Source organism: Lingula anatina, chromosome 3, assembly GCF_051362555.1.
Source record: "Lingula anatina isolate TDL-2025a chromosome 3, LinAna3.0, whole genome shotgun sequence".
In the NCBI taxonomy this organism is placed as follows: Eukaryota; Metazoa; Brachiopoda; class Lingulata; order Lingulida; family Lingulidae; genus Lingula; species Lingula anatina.
Genome location: NC_141769.1, coordinates 1,096,050 through 1,119,981, shown reverse-complemented (window position 1 = coordinate 1,119,981; position 23,932 = coordinate 1,096,050). Strand labels below are relative to the sequence as shown.

General features: G+C 37.0%; 2 protein-coding genes across 5 annotated transcripts; both read left to right on the top strand.

Annotated features, from left to right (window-relative positions):
- The first annotated feature begins 1,247 nt into the window (after positions 1–1,247).
- Positions 1,248–5,615, top strand: LOC106179544 (uncharacterized). Its single transcript, XM_013563243.2, has 3 exons — positions 1,248–1,554; positions 4,483–4,575; positions 4,786–5,615. Exons 1-3 carry the CDS (start codon positions 1,474–1,476, stop codon positions 5,083–5,085), a joined length of 474 nt encoding a protein of 157 aa, XP_013418697.2. The 5' UTR covers positions 1,248–1,473; the 3' UTR covers positions 5,086–5,615.
- A 1,628-nt stretch (positions 5,616–7,243) lies between these two features.
- On the top strand, positions 7,244–23,358 carry LOC106179537 (sodium- and chloride-dependent taurine transporter). 4 transcript variants are annotated; one of them, XM_087009053.1, is made up of 16 exons: positions 7,244–7,380; positions 13,885–13,984; positions 14,983–15,186; positions 17,026–17,157; positions 17,524–17,668; positions 18,204–18,365; positions 18,662–18,794; positions 19,006–19,140; positions 19,415–19,518; positions 19,864–19,988; positions 20,214–20,326; positions 20,856–20,993; positions 21,408–21,507; positions 21,808–21,908; positions 22,152–22,328; positions 22,517–23,358. In XM_087009053.1, exons 2-16 carry the CDS (start codon positions 13,942–13,944, stop codon positions 22,640–22,642), a joined length of 1,938 nt encoding a protein of 645 aa, XP_086865179.1. In that variant the 5' UTR covers positions 7,244–7,380; positions 13,885–13,941; the 3' UTR covers positions 22,643–23,358. The 4 variants fall into 4 exon arrangements, with proteins under 4 accessions (XP_086865179.1, XP_086865182.1, XP_086865181.1 ...); XM_087009054.1 differs by lacking the exon at positions 7,244–7,380 and adding an exon at positions 10,062–10,537; XM_087009056.1 differs by lacking the exon at positions 13,885–13,984 and having other exon boundaries at positions 7,252–7,380.
- Positions 23,359–23,932: the final 574 nt, after the last annotated feature.

The window sequence follows — 23,932 nt, the reverse complement described above, 5'->3', positions numbered from 1 at the left end:
ACTACAGTAGGATTCATTTCGACATTTGAGAAACAGTAACAACATTCCTACATCGTGAACTACATCTCTGCTCACATTTAGTCGACTACTTGTCATCTTAAAGAACTTCAAAAGCAGGTAATATATGTGAATTCAGAAAGATTGATTTGAATAATCCGATTTTGTTTTACGTGAAAAACGACTATATCTTCAATGTGCCAATATTACGTTGGTACCCAACCTAGGCCGACAAATCACTGGATTTATTTCGTCGCATATCAAACTGTTAGCTTAACGATCAATGATGTAGTCTTGATAAAATAAAATCTGAACTTTTATTCGATAGACCGATCCTTACAGAAAATACTATTGTTCACCTCCTGTATTATATGAAATATACGAGTATGTGATATCTGACAATATTGTAGATTGTGTGTGATTTTCCTTTCAAAAAGTCTTGTTGCTAAGTATTTCAGTTGCCATCAGAAATAAAAGCAGCAATATCGCTTAAATTGCTATCTGTAATAAATATGCTACAGCCAGCGCAATTTTAACCTGAATGAACTGGGTGGTATTGACCGTTTATTAAATTTATGATGCCTAAATGGCTAATAAATTCTCGTCGATGCTCTATAAAACACACGAAAAATGCGGTTTGTTTCAACATCATTTTGGACTTTTATAATTTCTTATCTTTTTTCAAGATTTTTTCAATTGTTCAATATTCTCGCCCGTAGACGATTTTAACAACTTTCCTCGAAGAGTTATAGTTACAACATAGGCCTATCTTACCTCCACCTCATCATAAAATACTACGTGTACGCATTAAGTAATACAAATCGCACCCCGTGTGATATTTGCTTATGTCACTTTAAAATTTGACATCTTTTTAATCGCTATGCATACAAAGTATTATTTGTCTCAGTGCGACTGATAAATTATCGCGCGGGACGGCCCAGGTGTTAATTTTCATGAGCTGGATTCGTACCACGATAAGGTGAACCTCCTACTTTGTTTGTATACACTGTCACCTAGCAACGACAGGTCCCTTCCTGAAACGGATAGTTTAGAAAATCAAACGTTTTTAATCGAATATCATTCTCAAAATATCCTCATCATCAATGTTCGGTCCATATTAAGATAAGAAATATATCGTTTTTATTCAGTCATCATTCATATGTTTGTTAATTGTGGAAATAAAAGACAAAAGGACTAAAGATTATTAATCGCCTTGGACCTGTTACCTGCCACACGCTCTCTGTTTACCTGTGTTTGCTTGTTGACGTAACTTAAGCCGTTGAACATAGTCAAAAGCGACAAAGTATACAAGAATCGACTCATTCGTAAAAACCACTCGAGGAGAATACTCGACCATTGTCCTTCAAAAGGAAACATTTTGAAAGTCAACAACCCAGGGGACTGTTGAACTTAGTTACTCGGCGTGACTCGTACAAGCCAGATAGATAGATAGTACAGAAGACGGCTAGGGAGAGGATGGATATTGTAGAAGATCTACATCATAGGGATCACTCCACGGACGAGAGTGGAGATGAAGGCTCTTTTCTCGGGAATGAGGTAATTGTTTATACATCACACGGTGTACTAATGTTACCATGTGTTTATAGTTTAATGAATTACAGTATCAACACATTGAAGATGGACGGACAGGCTATACATGTACATGTACCAGTACCTATGATTCGCAAATCACGTAGACATACTTCACAGTTACTTCTCTAAAACGCCTTTTATTACCATTCTCAAACGTCCAGCTTTTGTCTGAAAATCTTCCTTTTTGGTCAAAACATCTATCCACCTCCATGAAAAATACTTGGTACAGCAAATTACACCTATAAGGAACCAGGAACTAGTCTGATAAAATAACATTAGCCTGTGAATCAGTCATAATGTTTAAACCATGAATTTGCCAGTTCAAAATAAAGCTTCAGTATTTCATCAATATGAGGTAGGAGTTAGTATCTGTATTGATGTGCATCATTAGCCATCTCTGTATTGTTTTGTTTTTATTCTAATTCGTCTGCTGGATTATATTTGCCTAATATTTTGACCTGAAAGTTAAGACCAATTTTAGGACTAAAGTTATATTGTAAAACAGGTCCTGGTGTCAATCGCGACATGTATTATATAAACTTATCACCCACGTCTGTCAGTTAGATTTCCTCAGTATTCTAAAAATAAGGACTTGACGCTCTTTTTACCTTAGACTATATAGGGAAGCTCCACCCGTTGGATTGAGGTGAACTATTCACAAGTCATTCTATGGAACTTACCTCTATTACCAGGTAACCTGTTTTTAAGGGGAGTTTGTTCAATCTGACAGCTGTTTTAATATTGTGAACCTGACACATGAGAAGATACAAAGCTCTGTCCTCACTGCTGTCCTCAGAATTCTCCACATTTCCATCGAGTAAAATAGTAAATATTTTACCTTAAAAATCATATCATTTAATTGTGTAACTCAATATTCTTTGAAATTAGGCGATGGCGTTTGTCGTACAGATATTTTGCGCGTGTCCTCGCACCTGTGTCACACTTGAAAAAGTATCCTGTTACTTAACAAAAGGAACGTCATCGTCAATGTCACATTTTATTGTCTTGTTAGTTGAAACTATCGATCACTTATTGTAACATGAGGGATAGCAATACCTATTCAAAGAGGCTATATTTCGGAGTCCCGAAAATAAGGGGTTGGAGGGACTGTCCGTATTTAGGTGCATTTGACATTCTATTGTCTTCTGGGTTAAAGACATGGCTCACCAGTAGCTACATGTAGGTGGGGCACAGCAGGTAAACAGTAAATGAAATTGAAACTTAATCCGAAATTGTTTTTCCCTCGGCGTCCTGAATATAAGGGTAAGAGGATTATCCGAAGTCAGATGATTATTGTTTTTATCTGAAACAAATTCACAAAATTATTTTCTAGAAGTGTGCATTTTTTCATAATTCTCTACATAGGATGAGAAAAGACTTAACAGATCACCATGTACAGACACCTGTTCCACTCGAATTACTCATACAGTAACCCCAGTCTTTTGAATAAGACCTTCATTCATCTCCGTATCTTTATGTATTTATGATACAAGTGTCACTTATCTATCTACCAGTAAGCTGTTCAGCTCTGATGAAGTGTTTACCATGAGAGGACATAATCTAACTTCACTTTCGAAACTGTCAACTCCTTGTTCAATCCACTAAACGGGAGTGATATTTCTTATGCTCTGATTGCAACTTCCACCCCATCCCGACGTTAATTAAGTTCTTGTGCTTTGTAACTGTATGTCACAAGTTGTCATCGATTTAATAAAAACTGACTACGACGACACGGCAAATATTTACGTCATCGAATCTAAGAAACGACAGCGAAAAGATTGCGGCTCGCTGGAAACAATATCGATTGCAATTAGACAACATTGCACAAGGTTGTACGTCACGCTGGTTATTTAGACTAGCATAAGCTATGGAACTAATCAGCAGTTAATTAGTCAGAAGACCTCCTCCGAGAAACGCTCTGTAGTACGCTAGGATTGTAATGCACGCGGAGCGGATTAATTGACTTTGTGATTAAGCCTGCCCCCCCCTCCCTCTCCCCCCCCCCCCCCCCCCCCCCTCCCAAAAGTCACCTAGGAGAAATATTAGGATTATCTGAACACCTTTAAATAATTATTTAATTGTGGGTGTTGAATCGGGGAAATATTTTGGCTGGAAAAAGAGATCCAAGCAAGATTACCTGTGCACCGCCTACAAGATGACTGCATAAACCTTTCCTGTTATCTCTGCTCATGAGCAAGCATTATAAGCTGGAAATTCAAGGGCAAACCATACGCTTGATTAAATAAATACGACCTAGGGGATCTGAAATCTAATCATTTTATACAACAGCCCTATTCAAGAACATACCCCAACCGCTGAACTTCGTGATAAAAAATGGCATTGGAAATAGATAGGGCCTAAGTCTGTTTGCGGCTCACGGCTCAAGTTGCCAGCACGCTTGTGGTCCTCTATTAGGTTACAGTCGATTAAATAAAATCTTATTCGGGAGCAAATTTGGAACTTACACACACACATAAACCATTCCAAGTGTAGGCCTATTCACCATGTCGCGTTTGTTGACAGCAACAAACAATGATGGACCAAAAGAAGACGTCCGCTGTAACTTTCTTATTTGACACAGAAACTCTGAAAAGAGCAATGAATAATACAATTCTTGGCAATAAATTAAAAAATAAATAAACAAATAAAAAAAATCTCTTCCCGTCCGTCTTCTGAAAAATGCTATAGATGAGTTGTCATAAAAGAACCCACATATGTTCTCATTGGTTGCACTTTTTGGTAAGGTATATGCTTCAATGCAATTTTTATGTTTATTGTGTAGGCCTACTACAATACTAACCATTTATAAAATAACTATTTATGATACAATTCCAGGTTTGAGCCATGGCTTTCCGCTTACCTGTACTGTTTATGGCTATTTGTTTTTTCCAGACCATGGACTCTGGGGACGGCTCCTCAGTTTTGTCTGAACCAACACCAGCGACCCGAAGTTTTAAAGAATCATCAAAAGGACTAGCAAAAGAGGTATGCGGAACAAAACGTTCATTTTTGAAAGTCTTCTTTGTTTGGAATAGTATAAAAAAGACAGTGATTGTGATAAGTTTAATATAGACCTGTTATATGTGACATCTGCCGTGTAATATAGGGCTTATAACTGAAGGATCCAGAAAAAAATCTTTAATTTTTTTAATAAAGAGCGTCTTTGCATTAAGTTTATATATTGCTCTATTTCAGTTCAGAAGAGATACCGGTAAATTCGTCCGATTTATCAAAAAGAAATTTACCAAAGCAGACAAAAATGCAGTGAAAGCCATCAGCATAGAGCAAGATACAAACACATATCAGTTGCCGGTGGGATCGTCTGCTGAGAGCCCTACACATACCACTAGCTGGCACTCCGAAGCAAGACAATCTCCAACCAATACATCCATTACACTCATCGATGACTCTTCCTCCAAAAAGAAAAAGAGCTCACATAAACGCTCCAAGAAAGTGGACATAGTGACAATTCGTGACAGTTCTGTTGAAGACTAAATTATATTGCATTTTGCATTTTTTTACAAATAATCCCAATCGTCCTTTTTTTAACCCGTCATCTGAGTTAACATTGTGTGTTCCATAGTTTACGTCAGTCAGTTTATACACTTTGGCGTCTAACTAAGGCCGCTTAAGCTGTTTATAATGTTTTTCTTGTGACAATATTAGAGTTATGTGTGACTGTTACAGTTTAATGTGAATGTCTCTTTAGAATCGGGGTTGGGATTATTTGATTTAGCGCAGCTTTGCTACTTGACTTTGGAGGCTAGGTAGCCACTGGTATTGCCCGAAGGAAAGTAGCCGAGAGTGGAGCTACAATCAATTACAAGCCATAAAGTATTATTTTTTGCCACGTGCTTTGTTTAAGGTGCTATATATATATATATTTGAACTTGCTGTTTTTTGTCACTTTACATTAAAAAGGTGCACATACAAACACCACCTTTGCGAAAAAATGTCCAAGTTTAAAAAGAAATATACATGTATTGTTATGGTGCATTTTGATGTAATAAACTTGCATAATTTTTCGTTGTCTCACTTTTAAGTATGCACAAACCAAAGAGATATTATTCTGGAAAGCCAACTGGTAAAAAACTAAAAAAAATAAAAAAACACTTCCATCTTCCAAAGTTCCAGCAGACAAGCGCATTATGTTATTGAGTTTTCTTACCTCTTTCCGCCAAACACTCATTCTCAATATTTAGGTCCATTTAACATTTTTAAAAAATTTTATTGAAAGTAAGCGAGCGGAAGAATTGATTGTCCAGGTGGACTTAGCAACTTAAAAAACTTAAAAAAGAATAATTATAAATTTTAAACCTTCTTTACTGTCGCTCGCAGCAAGATCCCATATTCTCCAATCGATCTAGTTTAGTTTTACTGAAAATCTGCAACAATTGATGAAATGAGCATGATGTCTTATGTCCTGGAAAATGTCTAGAATGCTTATTTCAAATATCTCAGTAATTGGCTTGAGGTGGATTAAGGCTACTTTCGCGGTGTTGTGTCGCCGGGTTTTTAAATAATAATTTTAAAAAACCTTCGCTACAGCTTTTGGCGCAGGTCATTTTAGTTGTATGATGTTCTGTAATATTTTGGCCATTAATAAAATCTTTAGGTTAGTTACATCCATGATAAGCTAACGATATGGTGACAGGGCACAGTCAAATATTACACGAAACATGGCAAAACTGAATTCTCTTATAAAGTAATATGCAAAATGTTCGTATCAAAGCATTGTGAAAATGCGCTTGATTTTGCGGGCAAAATGTACCAGTGAAATAAACGTGCATCTCGTAATACCCCTTCAGCACAGTCTAATATTTGTTGGTATTAGTAACGGGCAAATATTATCCAAAGGGTTGTTATTTTTCTAAACTTTTGTAACTAAAATACAAAAAATACAAGAAAAAAATCCCCATTTTAGCAATATTCTACGATTTAAAAAAAGCTACATTTATCATTTTACGTCACCAGAGTTCAAGAAAAAGTAATAACTCGCGAATATATCTTTCACTTCATTCACCTCTAATGAACTTATATATTGAGAATGAGTGTGGAACCAGCTATTTCCACGTGGATTTATTTGGCGAGCTTATAATATTAAAATCATTCCCATGCAACCTCTTTGTTTTTACTGCCCCATTACGGTTATTTCAACATAGGGCTACATGTAAGGCCAGGGACACAATAGATGCAGTGCACCCTATCTCAATATAGGTGTATTGTAGAATAAAATATATCTATGAAATGAAAACCATTGCAATCAGTTTTCAAGCAATTCATCAAATGTTGAGCTAGCTTGTTCGGTTAACATAATAGCCGCCTATCTGCCATTATCCCTCTCCCCAACTTTGAAACTGACCCCGCAATCCTTCTACATCGCAACTAACACATTCAATTACTGTGTTGTTTTGGGGCTTTGTTAGGGTACCAGTAAGCTACGAGTATTACCTTCACAATATATCACTCACCTATCGCATTCTGAATGAGCTTGTCAAGGCTAGTAATCCAAAATGTTCACATGGCCTTTGACTTAGGAAAACAGAAGCTGACAATACTTTATTATATAATTAATTAAACGAAGCGTACTTATCTTTAATAACATTTCACCGCCCCCCCTCCTGTGCTCTGTTCTTCTCCGGCAACCCCCAGGGACGCTATTGTAATAGTAAGTTGTCCCGGGACTCTGTTCTGTTTGTTCTACCAACATCTGAGATTCACAGCACATTTGTATTCAGGCGGCGTCGTCTCACTGCCCGCATAGGGATAAGGCACGCGTCCACGGGACAGGTAGGTTGAAACAATGGCGCTAGAAGAGTCCATCTCCTGTTTAAAGTATTAACTCATATGTTGTACCTGTTTTTTTATACTGATATTGTTATGTTTGGGTTGACTACTTTAATGTCACTTTTATCGTGTTTAACTTGCTGTTGTCATCTATGTGTCTCGTTTCAAGACAGCCAGTTGGTCGTACGGGGTTGTTTTTCATGATGGCCACTGTTGGGTGTCTTAGCTCTAGTATGGTAAATTGTCTCAGGTTACAATGATCGTCTTTTAGTGCCTGTTGTATTTACTTCATCCTTCACAGTGGATTTATTCAGGGCTAGATGGGAGATTCCATCGTCATACTTACAAGTTACTCTATAATACATGTATGATAGACCTTTTTTTTGCACTGCCGCAGGGTATGAAGAAGCCTAGCATGAGGAATGATAATTGTTTTGTTGTCCGACCTTCATATACCTTCAGCAGGTGAAACTCAATATATTGTATAATATACGGTAGGAGCAGGCACTTGTAAAGCAAAGATATATTTTATGGCACCACAAATTATATCTCTGATAGAGAGAAGTCGCTATCTATGTAAAGATGTCAGAAGAGAGAGAGAGAGGCGGTTGAATAATAATTCTGTTAATCTTTATGATATTATATTACTATACCAATATACGTATATAATTATATGAAGAGGCTATTTTTGCAATCGGACGTAAACCAAAAGACTAAGAATAGTTTACTTTTCTTTAGAATGAGATATGCGTCAATACGAGTTCATCTACATAGATCACTACATGTTACTTGCATACCCCTCACTTGAAATTAAGTATTGGATTTAAACCGCTCTCATGAATATCGTCAACTAAAGATAGATAATTATTGTGTAGAAAGCATATAGAAAATGTAAAAATGACTGTTTTTCAGTCACACAATTATGGTATTTCAGGTGGGAAGTCGTTGTATTCATGCTTTCACAGTTCTTAAAATGCCCGGTAATAAATCGAGTGGAATACAGGGGATAGCCACAGGAAATCCTGCGTTGAAGCAATTTTATCATTTTCATTTTCATTATTATTATTATTATTATTGAACAGCGATGAACTGTGTTCCGGAATCAACAGATGCTGTTCACTGTTATTTTGTAGTCACAACACAGCACAGCACTCTCGAGCTCCTCATCGGAAAATCAAATCTATTCTCTGCTTAATACCGACTCTAATCATCGCCACCTTCATCAAAATTTGGAATTTCATGTCAAGAAAGTATAGTTACGTATACTGAATACACACAGTGCTAGCTCTTCACTAAGTTTATTACTCAGTCTATTGTCGTCTTTAGCGTGCCTGCACCGTGTAAATAACTTATAATGTTTGCTAATAGTGGCTTGTTTTGTTATAAAGATCATGAAGAGCATGAGAAATTTCGCCCCCATTCTGTAAATTGAGGTTTTCAGACATCATCGAAACATAGGTGTGACATAAACAGAGACATGAACATATTCAGATTGTGATTTTTCTTTTGTTTTCTTATCATTCATTCACTTCTTCTTTCTGTCCTTTCAAGGGGTGGTAGATCTCCCGTGAAACGCAGATTACCTGTCTGATTACATACAAACTATTAAGCTTCATCCAAGTATTTTCTGTACAAATTTCGCCTAAATCAAACCTAGCATCATTAATGACATCAGAGAGCCGTTGAACATACGCCGTACTCTACCCTTAACTTAAACCTCCGCCAAGGAAGAAACCAATCGTTTTTCACAAAATATTAGAAGACCTTGATTCAGTTGAATTGTAATCTCTACTTTCCCTCTTGAATGATTCTTTATCTTATTAAATAATATCAAACATTACCAAATATGTGAAAAACTTTTTGATTCTTGATCACTAAAAACCAACGAAAACTGCTTCAGTTGTTGGGGGTAAATATATGAACACTGCATGTCCAAAAATTGACAAAATTAATTTTTCAAACGACAACAAGCTTCGCAAGAACTACCATTTTGGCTGGAAAAACTTTCTGTTCTTAGTCAAATTTTGATCTGTTTCTTTTGTCATTTAGGCAAAAAGGTCCACATTTCCTAAAAAAAGACCTCTCTTCCTTTAAAATCGCTGGCTAGCTGCGGGACTTAGACTGAGACTCTTTTAAGTTATTGCTTGGTTTCTCTTCCGTGAAAAACACAAAAATCGAATATTTATCAATCATAGATACTGACACCAAACAAATACCAACTAAAGTGATTTCAGGGCGTGTAAACGGCTTGAGGAGTCCTTCATTGTCAGAATTTGAAGAGGGAAAAATTACCATTTAAAGACATTGCCTACTTTAGATATATTTATGTTTTGCAGGGTTTGTGGGTCTTTTATGAGATATGAAAAGAATAATTGTAAACCGAGACAGGAGGGGGGAAACAACAGTATGCCTTCCCGTTGTGCGTATACCGTATACAGATGTCCTTTTAAAAATGAAATCTGATAAAAGTATTTTTTTCATAATCGGTTATTCTTAACATGCTATAAAGATACGCGTGCAATCAGAAGCACGAGAAGGTATAGGCCCTATTGAGGACAAGCTCGACTCTCCATGTTTCTCTTGTCACCTCCTCCTTGACTTATGGCTACCTACTCTGGTATAATACAAAGTGCCGCTTACAAACCAGAGACAAGATTACGGCGAAAATTACCTGTCACGTAGAACTTTCATTTGAACAAAAAAAAATTAGCAAATATACGCGTTGATTTCAGCGTTCGGTGATTATTCACCCTGTCGCAGGCGGGACAAAGTTGTGAATCGATAAAAAACTTGCAGAATTTCCAGATTTAGTTTGAAATGCGCCCTCATATACAGCCACTATGACTAAACCTCTTATGACAAGTTTGTTCTGAGGTCTCGAGCTACAGAATTTTTCCATCACGCAGTGCAATCCTAAATATTACGTACTTACCTTGCTGTATATGTTGACGTCCATTGTTCAGTACACAAATCCCAACTCACTGCTGAGCATTTCTTCAAACATCTTCAGTGTTTGCACTTTAGGAGTTTGTTGAATTTTGGAAAGAACACATTTCAGGATTTGTGATTTTAAGTGTTCATCTCAGTAAGATTTAGTTTAAACAAGTCAGAACGGAGACAGTTAGTGAAATTCGAAGGGCTGGACACGGCAAATACTAAGGTAAGAGGTGATTTTCTACTTCTGGAGGAGCTCGTCGACAAATTCTGTCAGTTGATTTATTTATTTTTTTGGGGGGGGGGGACAATATGAGATTTAGATATACCTAAACAAGTAATAAAATTAGTGAATGTCGACGAATATACCACTCTATATCACTCTTATCGTATATCACGTATATCACTCTTTTTTTCATTACTTTTGCATCTCCGCATACTGATGAAAATTCATATTGTGAGACAAAGCACTGAAATACCCTATATCTATACGTAAAATATCGAAAACTTGACGGAGGGAAATAAATCGTAAGGCGTAGGGGTAAAGGGGGTTGTAACATTTCTTGATCAGGTAAATGTGAATTCCCAACTAAAACTAACAAACTGTAACTATCAGCAGAGAAAGTCAAATGAGGGACGAGAAAGTATTGGTCTTTGTTCAGTGGTGTTCCAATTTATCATTTGTTCAAAATGGCAGTCAGTTAATGGAGTTCGTCGAGTACCGTTTATAGTTCTCCTTATCCTGGCTACCCTTCTTAATACATCTGCAGCTCGCCACTGTCAAAACGGTACGGGTGCACGTGTCCACTGAAAGTAACTGTAAGATGTGATATGTTTTATCACGTAAAGAACATATCTACACTTCTCACTGCTACCATTCACATAAACTCAAAAACAATATCACGCAAATTTTCGAAGGCAGATAATAGATATAGATTGGAATTTAATGCAAGGATTAACAATACTCGTGCCATACCAGGGTGGCACACAGTTTACAGTTTATCAGAGACAAACACAGGTAGCATAAGTAATGAAGCTCGCCAGCCTCATTTTAGAGGGGAGCTACAGGTGTCTCGCTTTTCACGAACGGACTTTAGACCAACTTTGGTCCTATCTTTTAGCCCTAAATTATAGCCTACTTCGACCCTATATAAGGCAGTAGTGGTCCAATGAAACAAAATATTGTGTCTGTTTTATGGCAAAAAAAAAAAAAAAAAAAAAATATATATATATATATATATATATATATGGCTAAATGTTTCTTTTATTCAAGTGGTCTACTATAAGTTTATCTTGACTTGAATAGGACCGAATTGCAGGCTAGTTTATGAACCCTTCCCTATGGATTGTTCTCATTTGTGGTCTCTGAAGGCGTATCTTAGCTCATTTGATTTGGGCCGGGGTAGGTATATAACAGTGTCCAAAAAGGAATGTTATGAACTAAAAGAGAACGGCCTTTGATTGCATGTTTATCCAGAAATTGGTGTAAACTTGTAGACCAAAAATGACCTCTATTTTGACCTGAGATATTTCAGAAGTAGTGCAATAAACTGAAATGTTGCGCTTGGTTTATATAGAGAAAGCCTTTGGTAATACTTAAGAACAACACTAACTTTATTTAAATGAAAAACTGCGGAAATATTTTTAACGGAAAAAGACCAAATGTTCAGTCTTAAAATATAAACCAATTTTAGGAAATAAGTTATTTCATGGGCCAGGCTCCTCATGTTGAGATGATGACCTCTTTGGTGAAGTGAGGTGAGGTGAGATTCCTTGTAGTGTGAGTCTTGTTACGCCTACATTACACCTCAGTGCAGACATGTATTACACCTGAGGTTACCATACCAGAGAGGGGCACAGTCTACATGTGTCTGCATAGATAGTTTACTATCAAGCATGCCAGTGCATAAACCACTTTCAGGAAACAAACTCATGTTAACCAATAATGCAAGTGTACCACCAAGGCAGGCTAAGTATTGCCTTACTGGCATTGAAGTAGTACCAGGGGGCAGGGGGGGGGGGGGCTTGAGGGCTCCCCCTTCCCCGGACAATTTTTTCAACCAGGTCAGCCATAGGCGCCTCCCCTCCCAAGTCACTATTATATATTTAATTTTTTTGTGAAATGTTATCTTCATCTCCCACTGAAATTTTGCTTTCTTCTTTTGATATTTCTTTCAAGAAAAAATGAAATATGCAAACCAAGTCTTTCGTTGCACGTACCGGGTATATATAAGTGTTTTCATTATTTTGTTTGCCACTGAAAGTTTATTACTTGTTTTAGTGCCTTCGTCAAAAGGTTGGTTAGATAATACATGCCATTTTTTGCCTTACGCCCCGCGGTATTGTAAATCTCTTTATTTCTTAGTACCATCAATTACTTATTATTCTGTAACGTCATAACTGTCCAAAAGATGGTCTTAGGTAGGTGGTTTTTTAAACCGCAGAAATGACTGTACACAGCTCCAGTAGTCCTTTGTCACCGAGTTTTCTATCCCTGTTACGCATATTCATTAGCTTTTTTCTTATCTGTTTATTTATTTTTGTTAAAGTGGTGGAGATAGAAACGGGGACAGATATCCAGCTTATAATGATTATTGTGAAACAGAAAAATGAACTGCATAAAACGCATTAACATAGGCAAGTGTGAAGCGTAACATGAAAAACAAACAAACAAAAAAAGTAAATGGGTCACCGTCGCGTAATTCTCTCTCTCTTTTTAACAAATGAAAACACCTTTTTACGATCAGGTGTGTTACAATACCGCTGCAGACAAATACCTGTACCACATCACGCACGAAACAACGAGACGAAAACACATTAAGATTACCCTCAGTGTACGTTGATGGTGAGAATCAAGGGCAATACGTAGACCTAAAGAACCAATCCTACTTATTTTATCTATTCATTATTTCCTTAGTGGTAACATTACAAACATGAGTGAAATATAGAAATGTATAACAGGATTACATAAACATGAAAAATCAATTTTGTAAAGCAAACTTATTGTAAACATATTACATGTATGTGAGATATTGCATCGCTTACGTCATTGTTCTTTACATACAGGTATAAAGCGTAAGTTTTTTGTTTTGTTTTTTTTTTTATAAAGAAATCAAAAGGTCACACGCCCACGAAATTTCAACCTTTTTGAAGGTGCAAGAGAAACGAAATCGAAGCAACCATCGGGACAGACGGCCCAAATATATCATCATAATTAATTACTTCATCTTTTCATTAATCTTATTTTCCTCCAAAATTTCAACAATGTTTAATATTTGTCATCGAAATATCTTTCCATTAGAAATCAATACATACATTCTATTCTATTTCATAAAATACCTTGATATAATATATCAGTGATTATTTCTGCCATGTCAACACACATTCAGTTCGTCTTGAACACGCCACAATAAGAGCGCCCGGTATGGTTCAGGGACCAACCCTTTTTGGGAACGTCTGACACTGAGACGTCTGACGGAAATTTTTCTTTTCATATGTAAAAACTCGGGCTCAAAAATACGACCAATTTGGCCTCCTCCTATTTATGTTACAGTATTCCGATTTATATTGTAGTGCTTAGAGTGTGTGTGTGTATTGCCGTAGAATAGAAAGACAACGGTGACTACCATCATGGCGACGAATGGTTTTAAATCTCCAGCCGTTTTCAAACCGGGTAAGCATTGATATGGATGTTCATGTTAATTTTTGTGCAGTTTATTTTTTGCGCTTATTTTTCTCTCTTTTTCGTGTGTGTTCGTGTGAGTTTGATATACAGAAAGATTTGAAAGCATAACTGATAGCTGGGTTTTTTTCATATTCTCTTGGGCATGGGCGTGTGTAGTTTACTTTCAGCTTATTTAATATTGTTATATAAAACGCATATGTTTATTACGCTGTCATCGCACCATCTTTTATTCCTTTTATATTACAGCGTTTGAAACAGCCATAAAACAAGACCACTAAAATTGTCACAGAATGACTATAGTTTTCTTGCTTTGGCTAAGTGTAATATTTACCTGCTCCTGGGATATAAGTGAACATGTTATATATAACTAACACGCCGTGTTATCTTTACAACATACAATGTACTTAACCCTCCTGTCGATGTGAGCTTTAAGGGAATCTTGTAGTCTACAGCGGATAACACAGGTCCTGGGGTACTGCTGGAGTGATAATACGGCTACCCCACTGCTTTGAACGAGTAACTGCTTTACCTGGACGTGATTTTACGCAATCGTTCAGTCAGCTTAAAATTTACACACATTTATACTTAGGGAACTTATTCTAAATATGACGTAGCGTGTCCAACTTAGCCCATGTTGTACAGCGTATGAACCCTAACGATTTAAAAACATGCCATCGGAAGCGGTGGTCGTATCATGTTTTTGATTGGAAATTAGATCACTTTTGCAGCGCACCACAAGCGAGCGACACACTACCAAGCATTTTATGATAATGATAATGCTATCTTACATCAAATTAATTGATGTACAATGAAATACAACTTGTAGAACGTGTGAGGTAATAGGACTATGCAAATTTAGTGAATAATTATAAATTACCAATAAAATGTGGAAATGGCACCCCGTACATTTTCACACACTAGATAAGGGTGGTTCCCTTTACGCTGACTGATATATTTTAATTTTCTGTGCCTCTCTGTTCCTATAGATACAGGAGAAATGGACGTCGTAGAGAAAAACCAGATCGAAAAGAAAGAGAAAGCAGCAGACGAGGTGGACGATGGTGGACCCCCCATGCAGAAACGTGAAACCTGGGACAGACCAATAGACTTCTTGCTCGCCTGCATCGGATTCTCTGTGGGACTGGGGAATGTATGGAGGTTTCCATATCTGTGCTACAAAAACGGTGGAGGTACAGCTCTTAACCCCCCCTTTCTCTCTCTCTCTCTCTCTCTCTCTCTCTCTCACTCACTCACACACACACACACACACACACACACACACGCGCGCACGCACACACACTCACACAAGAAAAACCGTGTGCATGCGCGTGAGTGCGAATACCTATGTATTTTGTGTCCGTTAGTTGTAAGAACGGTTACCGTCCACAGCTGTGCTCTTACCCTGCATTGTCATGAACATGAAAGAAAAAAGCACTATGCCAACAGTACGGTTGGTAGACATGAAAAGAGTAACATGTATACCTCAGTCACCTATCAGTTATACCTCAGTCAATTTGGGTGACACCAACAATGAAAAGTCAACAATACCCGTGATCAAGTCATTTTTCAAGTGAAAATTTGACCTCATGGTTTAAATGTCCTAGCAAACGGTTTTTTTATTAATCCGCAGGGACGGATTGAGACCGTCTTCTGGGTCTTCCGGAAGACTCTCATAATTTCAAGTTTACATTTACGGGAATCTAATTTTTTTCTGTCGGCAGACGGTCAAAAATGGATAATAGATCAACAAAGATAATTTGGAAGACTGTCAGAAAATATCTCTTGATCCGCCCCTGATCCGAGTGAGAAGCGTTCCTAAAAGTAGACCATTGGACCTTACTCAAATTAAACATTAAAGTCCGTTTTGATGGCAGGCCAAAACCATACTTAAAATTGGAAACAAGCATCATATTTCACATAACATTTTACCTGTTGCTGCGTATAAAAGATAAGTTAATTCTCCCATAGACGAAAGGAACTTAAATGACACAAAATCACCAAAACAAGCACTACAAAGTCGATACTAAAAATTAAACATTAAGAAGACTAAAATATACTCCTTTTTCGAGTGTTTGCGACGCTGGAAAGCAGATATTTGTTTAGTGTTGTAGAGTGGATAACAACTAATACTTATATCGCCTATCTTTGTAATATCAAGTTCTATATCAGCCTATTCAAAGTCGAAATTTGATGTTATTTTTCGACAGTAGAATTTCTGACAAATTCAGCTTGGCGACAAATAGATGCCTGGAGAGGGCATGTTAAACCCTGCTCAGCAGCCATGTCATAGCTCTCGTTGACTATTTCCAACACAAAAGACATTCCCAAGCTCACTACTGCTGCTGGACGTTTTTGACTGATACTCTGACAAAATAAGTGGCAAATTGTCCGATATGCTTATGTAACTTGTGGAGTCTGTAGACATACGTCCCACATAGATATTGCCACGGTGGCATAGTTCACTAAATATGTAATCGTCTTTTTTCCATGTTTATCACACGAAAAGAATTTATAAATGCACATTTATAAAGAATGCGAGCTTTTGTTGTGCAATATTTCTCTTTGCATGCATTTGCAAACTTGAATTTTCCAAACCAAGAACATCGTACAGCTTTTAGCTTAAATCACCGCTAAAATGGAAATATATCTGATTATACATGGATCTCTCTCTCTCTCTCTGTCTCTCTCTCTCTCTCAATAAATACATAAAAAAGTCATCTTTATCTTTTGTATACCATCATCCTTGTCCAAATATGGGTAAAAAGAAAATATTGCAAACTTTCTTCTACCCCATTTTCAAAGTAGTCTGAGCAAGATATACTCCGTACAGTCGGATCTGTACTTAGTTTATACACGTATTCTCGCATTTGACCCATAAGTTTATCATATATACATGTATATAGTGCAAATATCTTAATATCTAATACAAAATTCTATAAACATTATATGTGGTATATATAGTACATGTAAAAAGGGAGAAAATTATAAAGATACCATACCACTGAGAGCTCTGGCTGGCCATATTACAGGGGCGTTCCTGATCCCCTACCTGGTGGGGGTGGTAACAGGGGCGGTGCCTTTGTTCTACCTGGAGGTGGCCGTCGGGCAGTTTATGACAGAGAGCGGTCTGAGAGCCTGGAAGATCTGCCCCCTCTTCATGGGTAAGCTGAGCTGAAACCGTGTACAGGACCCTGTGTCACTAAATATAGAGGAACATATCATTTCTACTGATGATTAAAGCGACGACCTATAGATATCCAGTATAGAGTTATTTCTTAGAAAAAATGTCTGTATATCATATCCAGGTATACTTTTTGAAATATTTTCCAAAAATCAATATTGATAGCATTGTTATGGCGTTATCTTAAAAAATATCAGCTGGTTAGTTACCATACCTGATTCTCTTTGACTCATTTCAGGGCAGATTTTTCTTAAGACTATAATCCTCAATACGTATATACTTTACCCACAACCCATAGGCCTACAATTTCAAATTCAATGAGACTAATATAAATGTTTGAATCCAGGAATTGGCTGGGCCACTACTGTGATCGTGTTCTTCCTGGACTGTTATTATAACGTCATCCTGGCCTGGGCATTCTACTACCTGTTTGCTTCTTTCACGTCCGAGCTTCCTTGGGTCACGTGCGGGAACTGGTGGAATACGGACAAGTCAGTAAGATTTAGCATAATATAAAATGATATTTCACATTGCATATATATTGAGATATAGCATGATATACAATTATATTTGACAGTTGGCTGAAAGCTTTGACGTTCACTGAACAACATTATTATACTGCGAGAAATCTGAATTGGATTTTTTAAAAAATGGATGCATTGTATTGTATCTGGTCTATTGGAACTACGAAAGTAAATTGATGTTTTTAAAAGAACGGAACTATTATTCAACCAGTCCGTTTACACTGCAAATGAATAGAAAGATAATAGTATCGATATTTTCCTTGGCAGTTCAGAGACGTTTTCTGCGTTGATATTTCAGTGTGAATGTAAAATCTATCTACAATACGTATTCTAGATCTTTGATTTAATATATCTGAGGAAAAACCTGAACCTAACATCGACAAAACTAGATGAAATGATAAGTAATTCATTCATATGATACCGATTCCCAGCAACGTAACTTAAACACTGACCACTTAAACAACGTAAAACATTCACCTGAAGTCTACCCTACTCTTTCCAGGTGCTCCGCCACCTTCAGCTTTAGTCCAAAAGGGAACGGGACGACAGCTAATGTCACAGAGATGATTGCCATGACAACCCAGGCCCCAGTTAATATGTCACTAGGCAACATGACCAACGTGACCAAAGACCTGTCCATAGATTCCGTCACGGAATACTGGGAGTAAGCACTGGCAGGTTTTTTGAACAAACACCACATTTTAAGTCTTGTGTTTATTGGTGTCCTGTTTATATCAATAGACTGACTAACCAGTGAATAGTTTTGCATTTGAAACTCCGCCCGCTTCTTATGGAATTCTTCACTGGATTCAGTAATATGTACCAATCGAATTCTGAAACTTACGTTTAACATCGATTGATACCTATTGATACATATACCTGATTCTAGCTCAACTGGATGGCTAAACACATTCAGCCATCTTTACTGGAACCATACTGACATTTTGTCTCTTCATTCAGACACCGTGTGCTTGGCATCTCCAGTGGTATTGACGACATGGGTACCATCAAGTGGGATTTGGCGCTGTGTCTGCTGTTGGCCTGGATAGTGGTCTATGTCTGTATCTGTAAGGGAATTCGTACATCAGGAAAGGTACGGTGACAGTGAAGGCAATAAATAAATAAATAAACGGACCAACTGCTCAGTTGTTTGGTACGACAATAAAGCCAAGTTTAGGTCCGTTATAGGAATTAAATAAGCCACGTTTAGAACATAAAATAAAAAGCTAAATTTTTACATTACGTTTGCAATGACAAGGTGTAAACAGCTGATATGTAAAATCCAATCATTTGTTTACTTGTAGGTAATGTACGTCACAGCCACGTCACCATACATCTTTATGACGATCTTGCTGGTCCGTGGGTGTACCTTGCCTGGGGCCGTGGATGGCATCATTTACTATCTCAAGCCGGACTTCGCTAAACTTGCCAACATACAGGTAATACAATACTGTATATAGAATAGGCTGACCAAGGGGGTGGCAGAGATTTTATCCCTTTTTGAAGAAAAGGAGACCCTGTCCCTCTCCCAAACAGGGGATAAAAACTACAGTGTGTTCACACGAGTTGGTAAAAAAAAAAAAAAGATGATAAAAAAAGGATATAAAAGGTCACTGTAAGATGAAATTCTTGTGATGTGTGTTTAAGTATTGGCTAACAAAAGCATTACTCACTCAGTAAAAGTACCACTGATTGTAGCAATGTCTCTTTCAGGTATGGGTGGATGCGGGAACCCAGATATTCTTCTCCTATTCTATCGCCCTGGGTGTCCTGACCGCACTGGGCAGTTACAACGACTTCAACAGAAACTCTTACAGGTAATCGTTCTTCCTTTTTTTGTGCAATCAGCAGCATAGCAAACGGCTCCTTCTTTTCTGTTATTTTGTAAACCCTAGACCAGTGAATCCTTTAAAGTTTAAGAAAGTGTACATGCACCAAAATACCGCAATGATAAGATAAAAATAAATAATTAAATAAATAAATCATATAAATGTATCATGATAAATGTATTCAGAATAATCCCGCTTTTTTATTTATTTCATTGTGAGAAAATAAACAAATAATAATTCAGTAGATGGCGTATAGGCCCAATGAACCTGGTATGAATGTATGTATAAGCTATTATAATAAATAAACTTTTACTAAATGATATTTCCTACTAGGGACTGTATCATCTTTGCCTCAGTGAACAGTGGAACCAGTATCTTTGCCGGCTTTGTCATCTTCAGTACCTTGGGCTATATGTCGTACAAACAGGGCATACCCGTGAGCGAGGTGGCCGAGTCAGGTAGACAATATTTCAGCTGTGATTTTAGAATATTGATCACTGCTTGGAAGTTACAAAAGCCTTTGACTTTCAAACTTTTATGAGCCAATGTTAACACCTTAGCGTAAACAAGCATGTTTAAGTGTTAATCTCAAGTTCGGGACGTTGTTTTTATCCACCCTATATATGCCATTACCCTCTGTGTTATTTTCCAAGTTGGTCAGTATGGATGACGTTGTCTTCCAGGTCCGGGTTTGGCCTTCATTGCCTACCCCACAGCACTAGCTGAAATGCCGGTGGCTCCCTTGTGGTCAGTGTTCTTCTTTATCATGGTCATCCTGCTGGGACTGGACAGCCAGGTGGGTATAGGACATGAGGAGCTGGACTGTATACGGTCACGTCAATTGTTAAAATATAAAACCTGATAAGTTCGTTGTTGACCATTTTCTCGGGACGTTATATACAAATTTAAAACACCAAACGTTTTTTACAATATGCATTTGATCTATGGCTAAATGAATGATTGTAAAAAATCGCATGACCTCCATATATCTGAAACATACAGAAACGAAACACGGAAACTTGCTCTCTCAAAGGGGGGATTATATTATTAGAAATACTATGTGAGGTTTAGTGTGTCATAATACATGATTAAGTTAATAAAAAACACTTCACTTGTTATATAAAGATCGCATGTGGCCAATACCTAAATGAGACATTCATTCATCTCACATCGAGTTTTCAGGGTTTACTGGAAACCAGCTCCTACTGTCTCAGCGGTTTCCAGTAGCAGAATTGTCAAATAATTTCTGGCAATTTTTGATAAACTCTGAAATTCAGGTTGATTTATATTGGCTGACTAAATTTTACGCGCGTTTTACCTTACAGTTTGTGGGCGTGGAAGGCCTGATAGCGGCGTTTGTGGACGAGTTTGCCAGCACTCTACGCCGTGGCTACAGAAGAGAGATCTTCATTGGTATCATGTGCTTCATAATGTTCCTGGTCGGCTTAAGCATGGTGACAAATGTAAATATATTATGATAGACATTTTTTGTAAAAATCTCAATTCTCCAAGCCGTCTTGGCTGTATCAGCCACCTTCTATACTTAACTGAACTTTCCCTTTTTCAGAGTTAAACATTTTAGACAATAATCATCATATTTTATCGGAAGATAGCTTTTTTCTATTTTTAAAGTTCGTGATTAGTTTAGTAAGGAAACAAACTGCATTTATCTTTTTGATCTATAAGAACTCAGGATCAGTCCCACTTACTTACCTCAGTCATCTGTCTTTCATTCTGGAAACCGTTAAGATATCAGTATGTGAAAAACTAACAAAACCATTTGCGTTCTAGACCGACTGGTTTTTCTTTATGGTTACTACCTTTTTATCGGTCTTTCCAGGAAAATAAGATTTTAAATCAGTAACTTTTCATTTCAGGGAGGAATGTATGTATTCCAGCTGTTTGACTATTACACCGGGAGCAGAATTATTTTGTTTGTGGCGTTCTTTGAGTGTATCGCGGTAGCCTATCTTTACGGTAACGGTCACTTGTTCTGTTTCTCTATTTATTTATATTTATTCTAATGCACCAGTTTGTAAAGACGAAAAGTATATACATAATTAGATGAGTGTAAACAACAATGAAAATGTATCAGTATGATATGTACAACATGAAGCTCATTTACAATTCCAAAGCGAAATCCCCATTCACGTCACCAACGTCCACAGGTGGTGGGCCGAGACGTGTAACTGATGTTATTTAGTCTCTAAACAAAGACGAAAACTATTTTATGCATGATATTGCTCACTTTCATTAATTTCAAGCATCTCTCTTTAGGGATAAACCGCTTCTACGACAATCTTCAGATGATGCTAGGGTTCCGGCCCAATCCGTACATGAAGTGGTGTTGGTTGGTAGTATCGCCTATATTTTGCATTGTAAGTTGACTATTGATCAGCTCTGCTGCTCTCGCCAAATTTTATAGAGTAAAAAATGTAATTTTAACCGTTTACTCTAAATTACAGAAGTATATTTTAGCCAAAACTGTTGAGTTTTTGCCGTTTCGAGAGTCGGTCAAACTTAGAAAGTTTGTTTTTTTCTATTTTCATAATTTGTTTTTATTCTGCATATTAACAAATAAATAAACTGTCTACTTTAAGATTTCTACCACATGTTTTCAGGCCGTGTTTATTATGAGCGCCATCAACTACTCTGAGTTGACCTATGACCGCCCCGCTGGCAAGTACATATACCCAGACTGGGCCGTAGGTATCGGATGGGCCTTGGCTTGCTGCTCAGCAATATGGATCCCTCTGGTGGCCGTTTACAAAGCCTTCCAATATGCAAACTGCAGAAGGGTACGTCAAAACGCACTGATACTGATATCGAATTTTTTCACTGAAGGAACAGTCAAAATAATTAATATTTGGCATTGCTTCCCTTATTAAACAATCACCTTTATTTTAAGCCACACGCTCTGTTCCTGTTAATGTTATTAAATTAAATTAAATATTATTATTATTATTATTATTGTTTCTACCCCTAGGCCTGTCGCCGTCTTATAGAACCCGAGGACCTCAAAGAGCACCAGTTACGGCCCCAAGACAAAAGAGATGACATGCAGGACTTTGAGAATCGTGCTTACGAACCAGATTCTTTTAACAAATTATAGGCCAAGATATTCCATATATATATAGACTTAACATTGTTGTCATTTAGGTTCTTTGTTTTGTTTTCTATTAGTTAATTTGTACAGCACAAAATTATATGTATACCATGTATATAGGTAGTGGTTTCTGTCATAGGTAGGTTGGTAGGTATACCGTATTGATTATGGCAGACTGCTGTCATATCCAGATTTTCAGTCATATAAAGTTCTGGCACACATTGTATGCCTATCAGTTTGGAGCTCGAGCAGTTAAATTGGGAGCCATGAAGCATTATTAGTACAACTTGGAAGCGACAGTGTACATATACTTTTCTAGTACTTTTATACACCATTGATTTATACTATCATAGTCAAATTATGAAATATCATAGTCAATGATTTTTATGCATTCACTATATGAATAGGATGTCATTGAAAACATTCCAAAAAGTAGATTAATAGTTTGCTATACGTGTTTTAAGATGTCCCAAAGTCAGGGACAGGTCAAGCAGTTATATGTGGATAGGGGAATTTTTTTTCTTTAGGACAACTGGATTTGGCGCGAAAATCCTGCAAAGGTCACCTGAAACATTAAAGACAATTAAGCACCACAAAGAAATACGTGTATATGCTCTTTTATTAATATTTTTATATCAGTGAATTAATCTATTTGTAATTGTGATATAAATGGTCTTTCATAAGCATCTTCTTTTCAGAAATACTACTTATAACCAAACCAACGATAAGATTACTTCATTTTATGCTCATTGATATATTTGATGTTGGTAAATGTCAAAATCACACAAATTAAGGAACTTTTGGTCAAAACCAGAGTGCCAGTGTTATCAGTGCGTCCACCCATTGCTGGTCTTGTGTTTTATATAACGGTCCGTGTCACAGTCCTTCAGATTGTATGAGAAAATGATCAAGTATTTGAGCAAAATTTGGGAAATATACCTTTAACTATTTTGTCGTTTAAAAGGAAAATGTATTTTTGGTGTTCAAACACAAGAGAATCGAGTGAATATAAAGGAAGCAAGATACCTTCAGATGCTGGGTTCTACACTGTACCACATATCGTACCATATTATTGTACCACACAGGTCGGTGAATCTAAATCTTGTCATCTTTTTATTTTGCAATACGCGAGGCCAGTGAATGTTGTAGTGAATATGGCTGTGCTCAATTAAAAAGGAAGAAATAAAAACTAAAACTATTAAAACTAAGGTGTCAGCGTCTATATTATTTCACTGCCGGGTTTTAACAATAATAATAATAATAATAATAATAATAATAATAATAATAATAACTGCC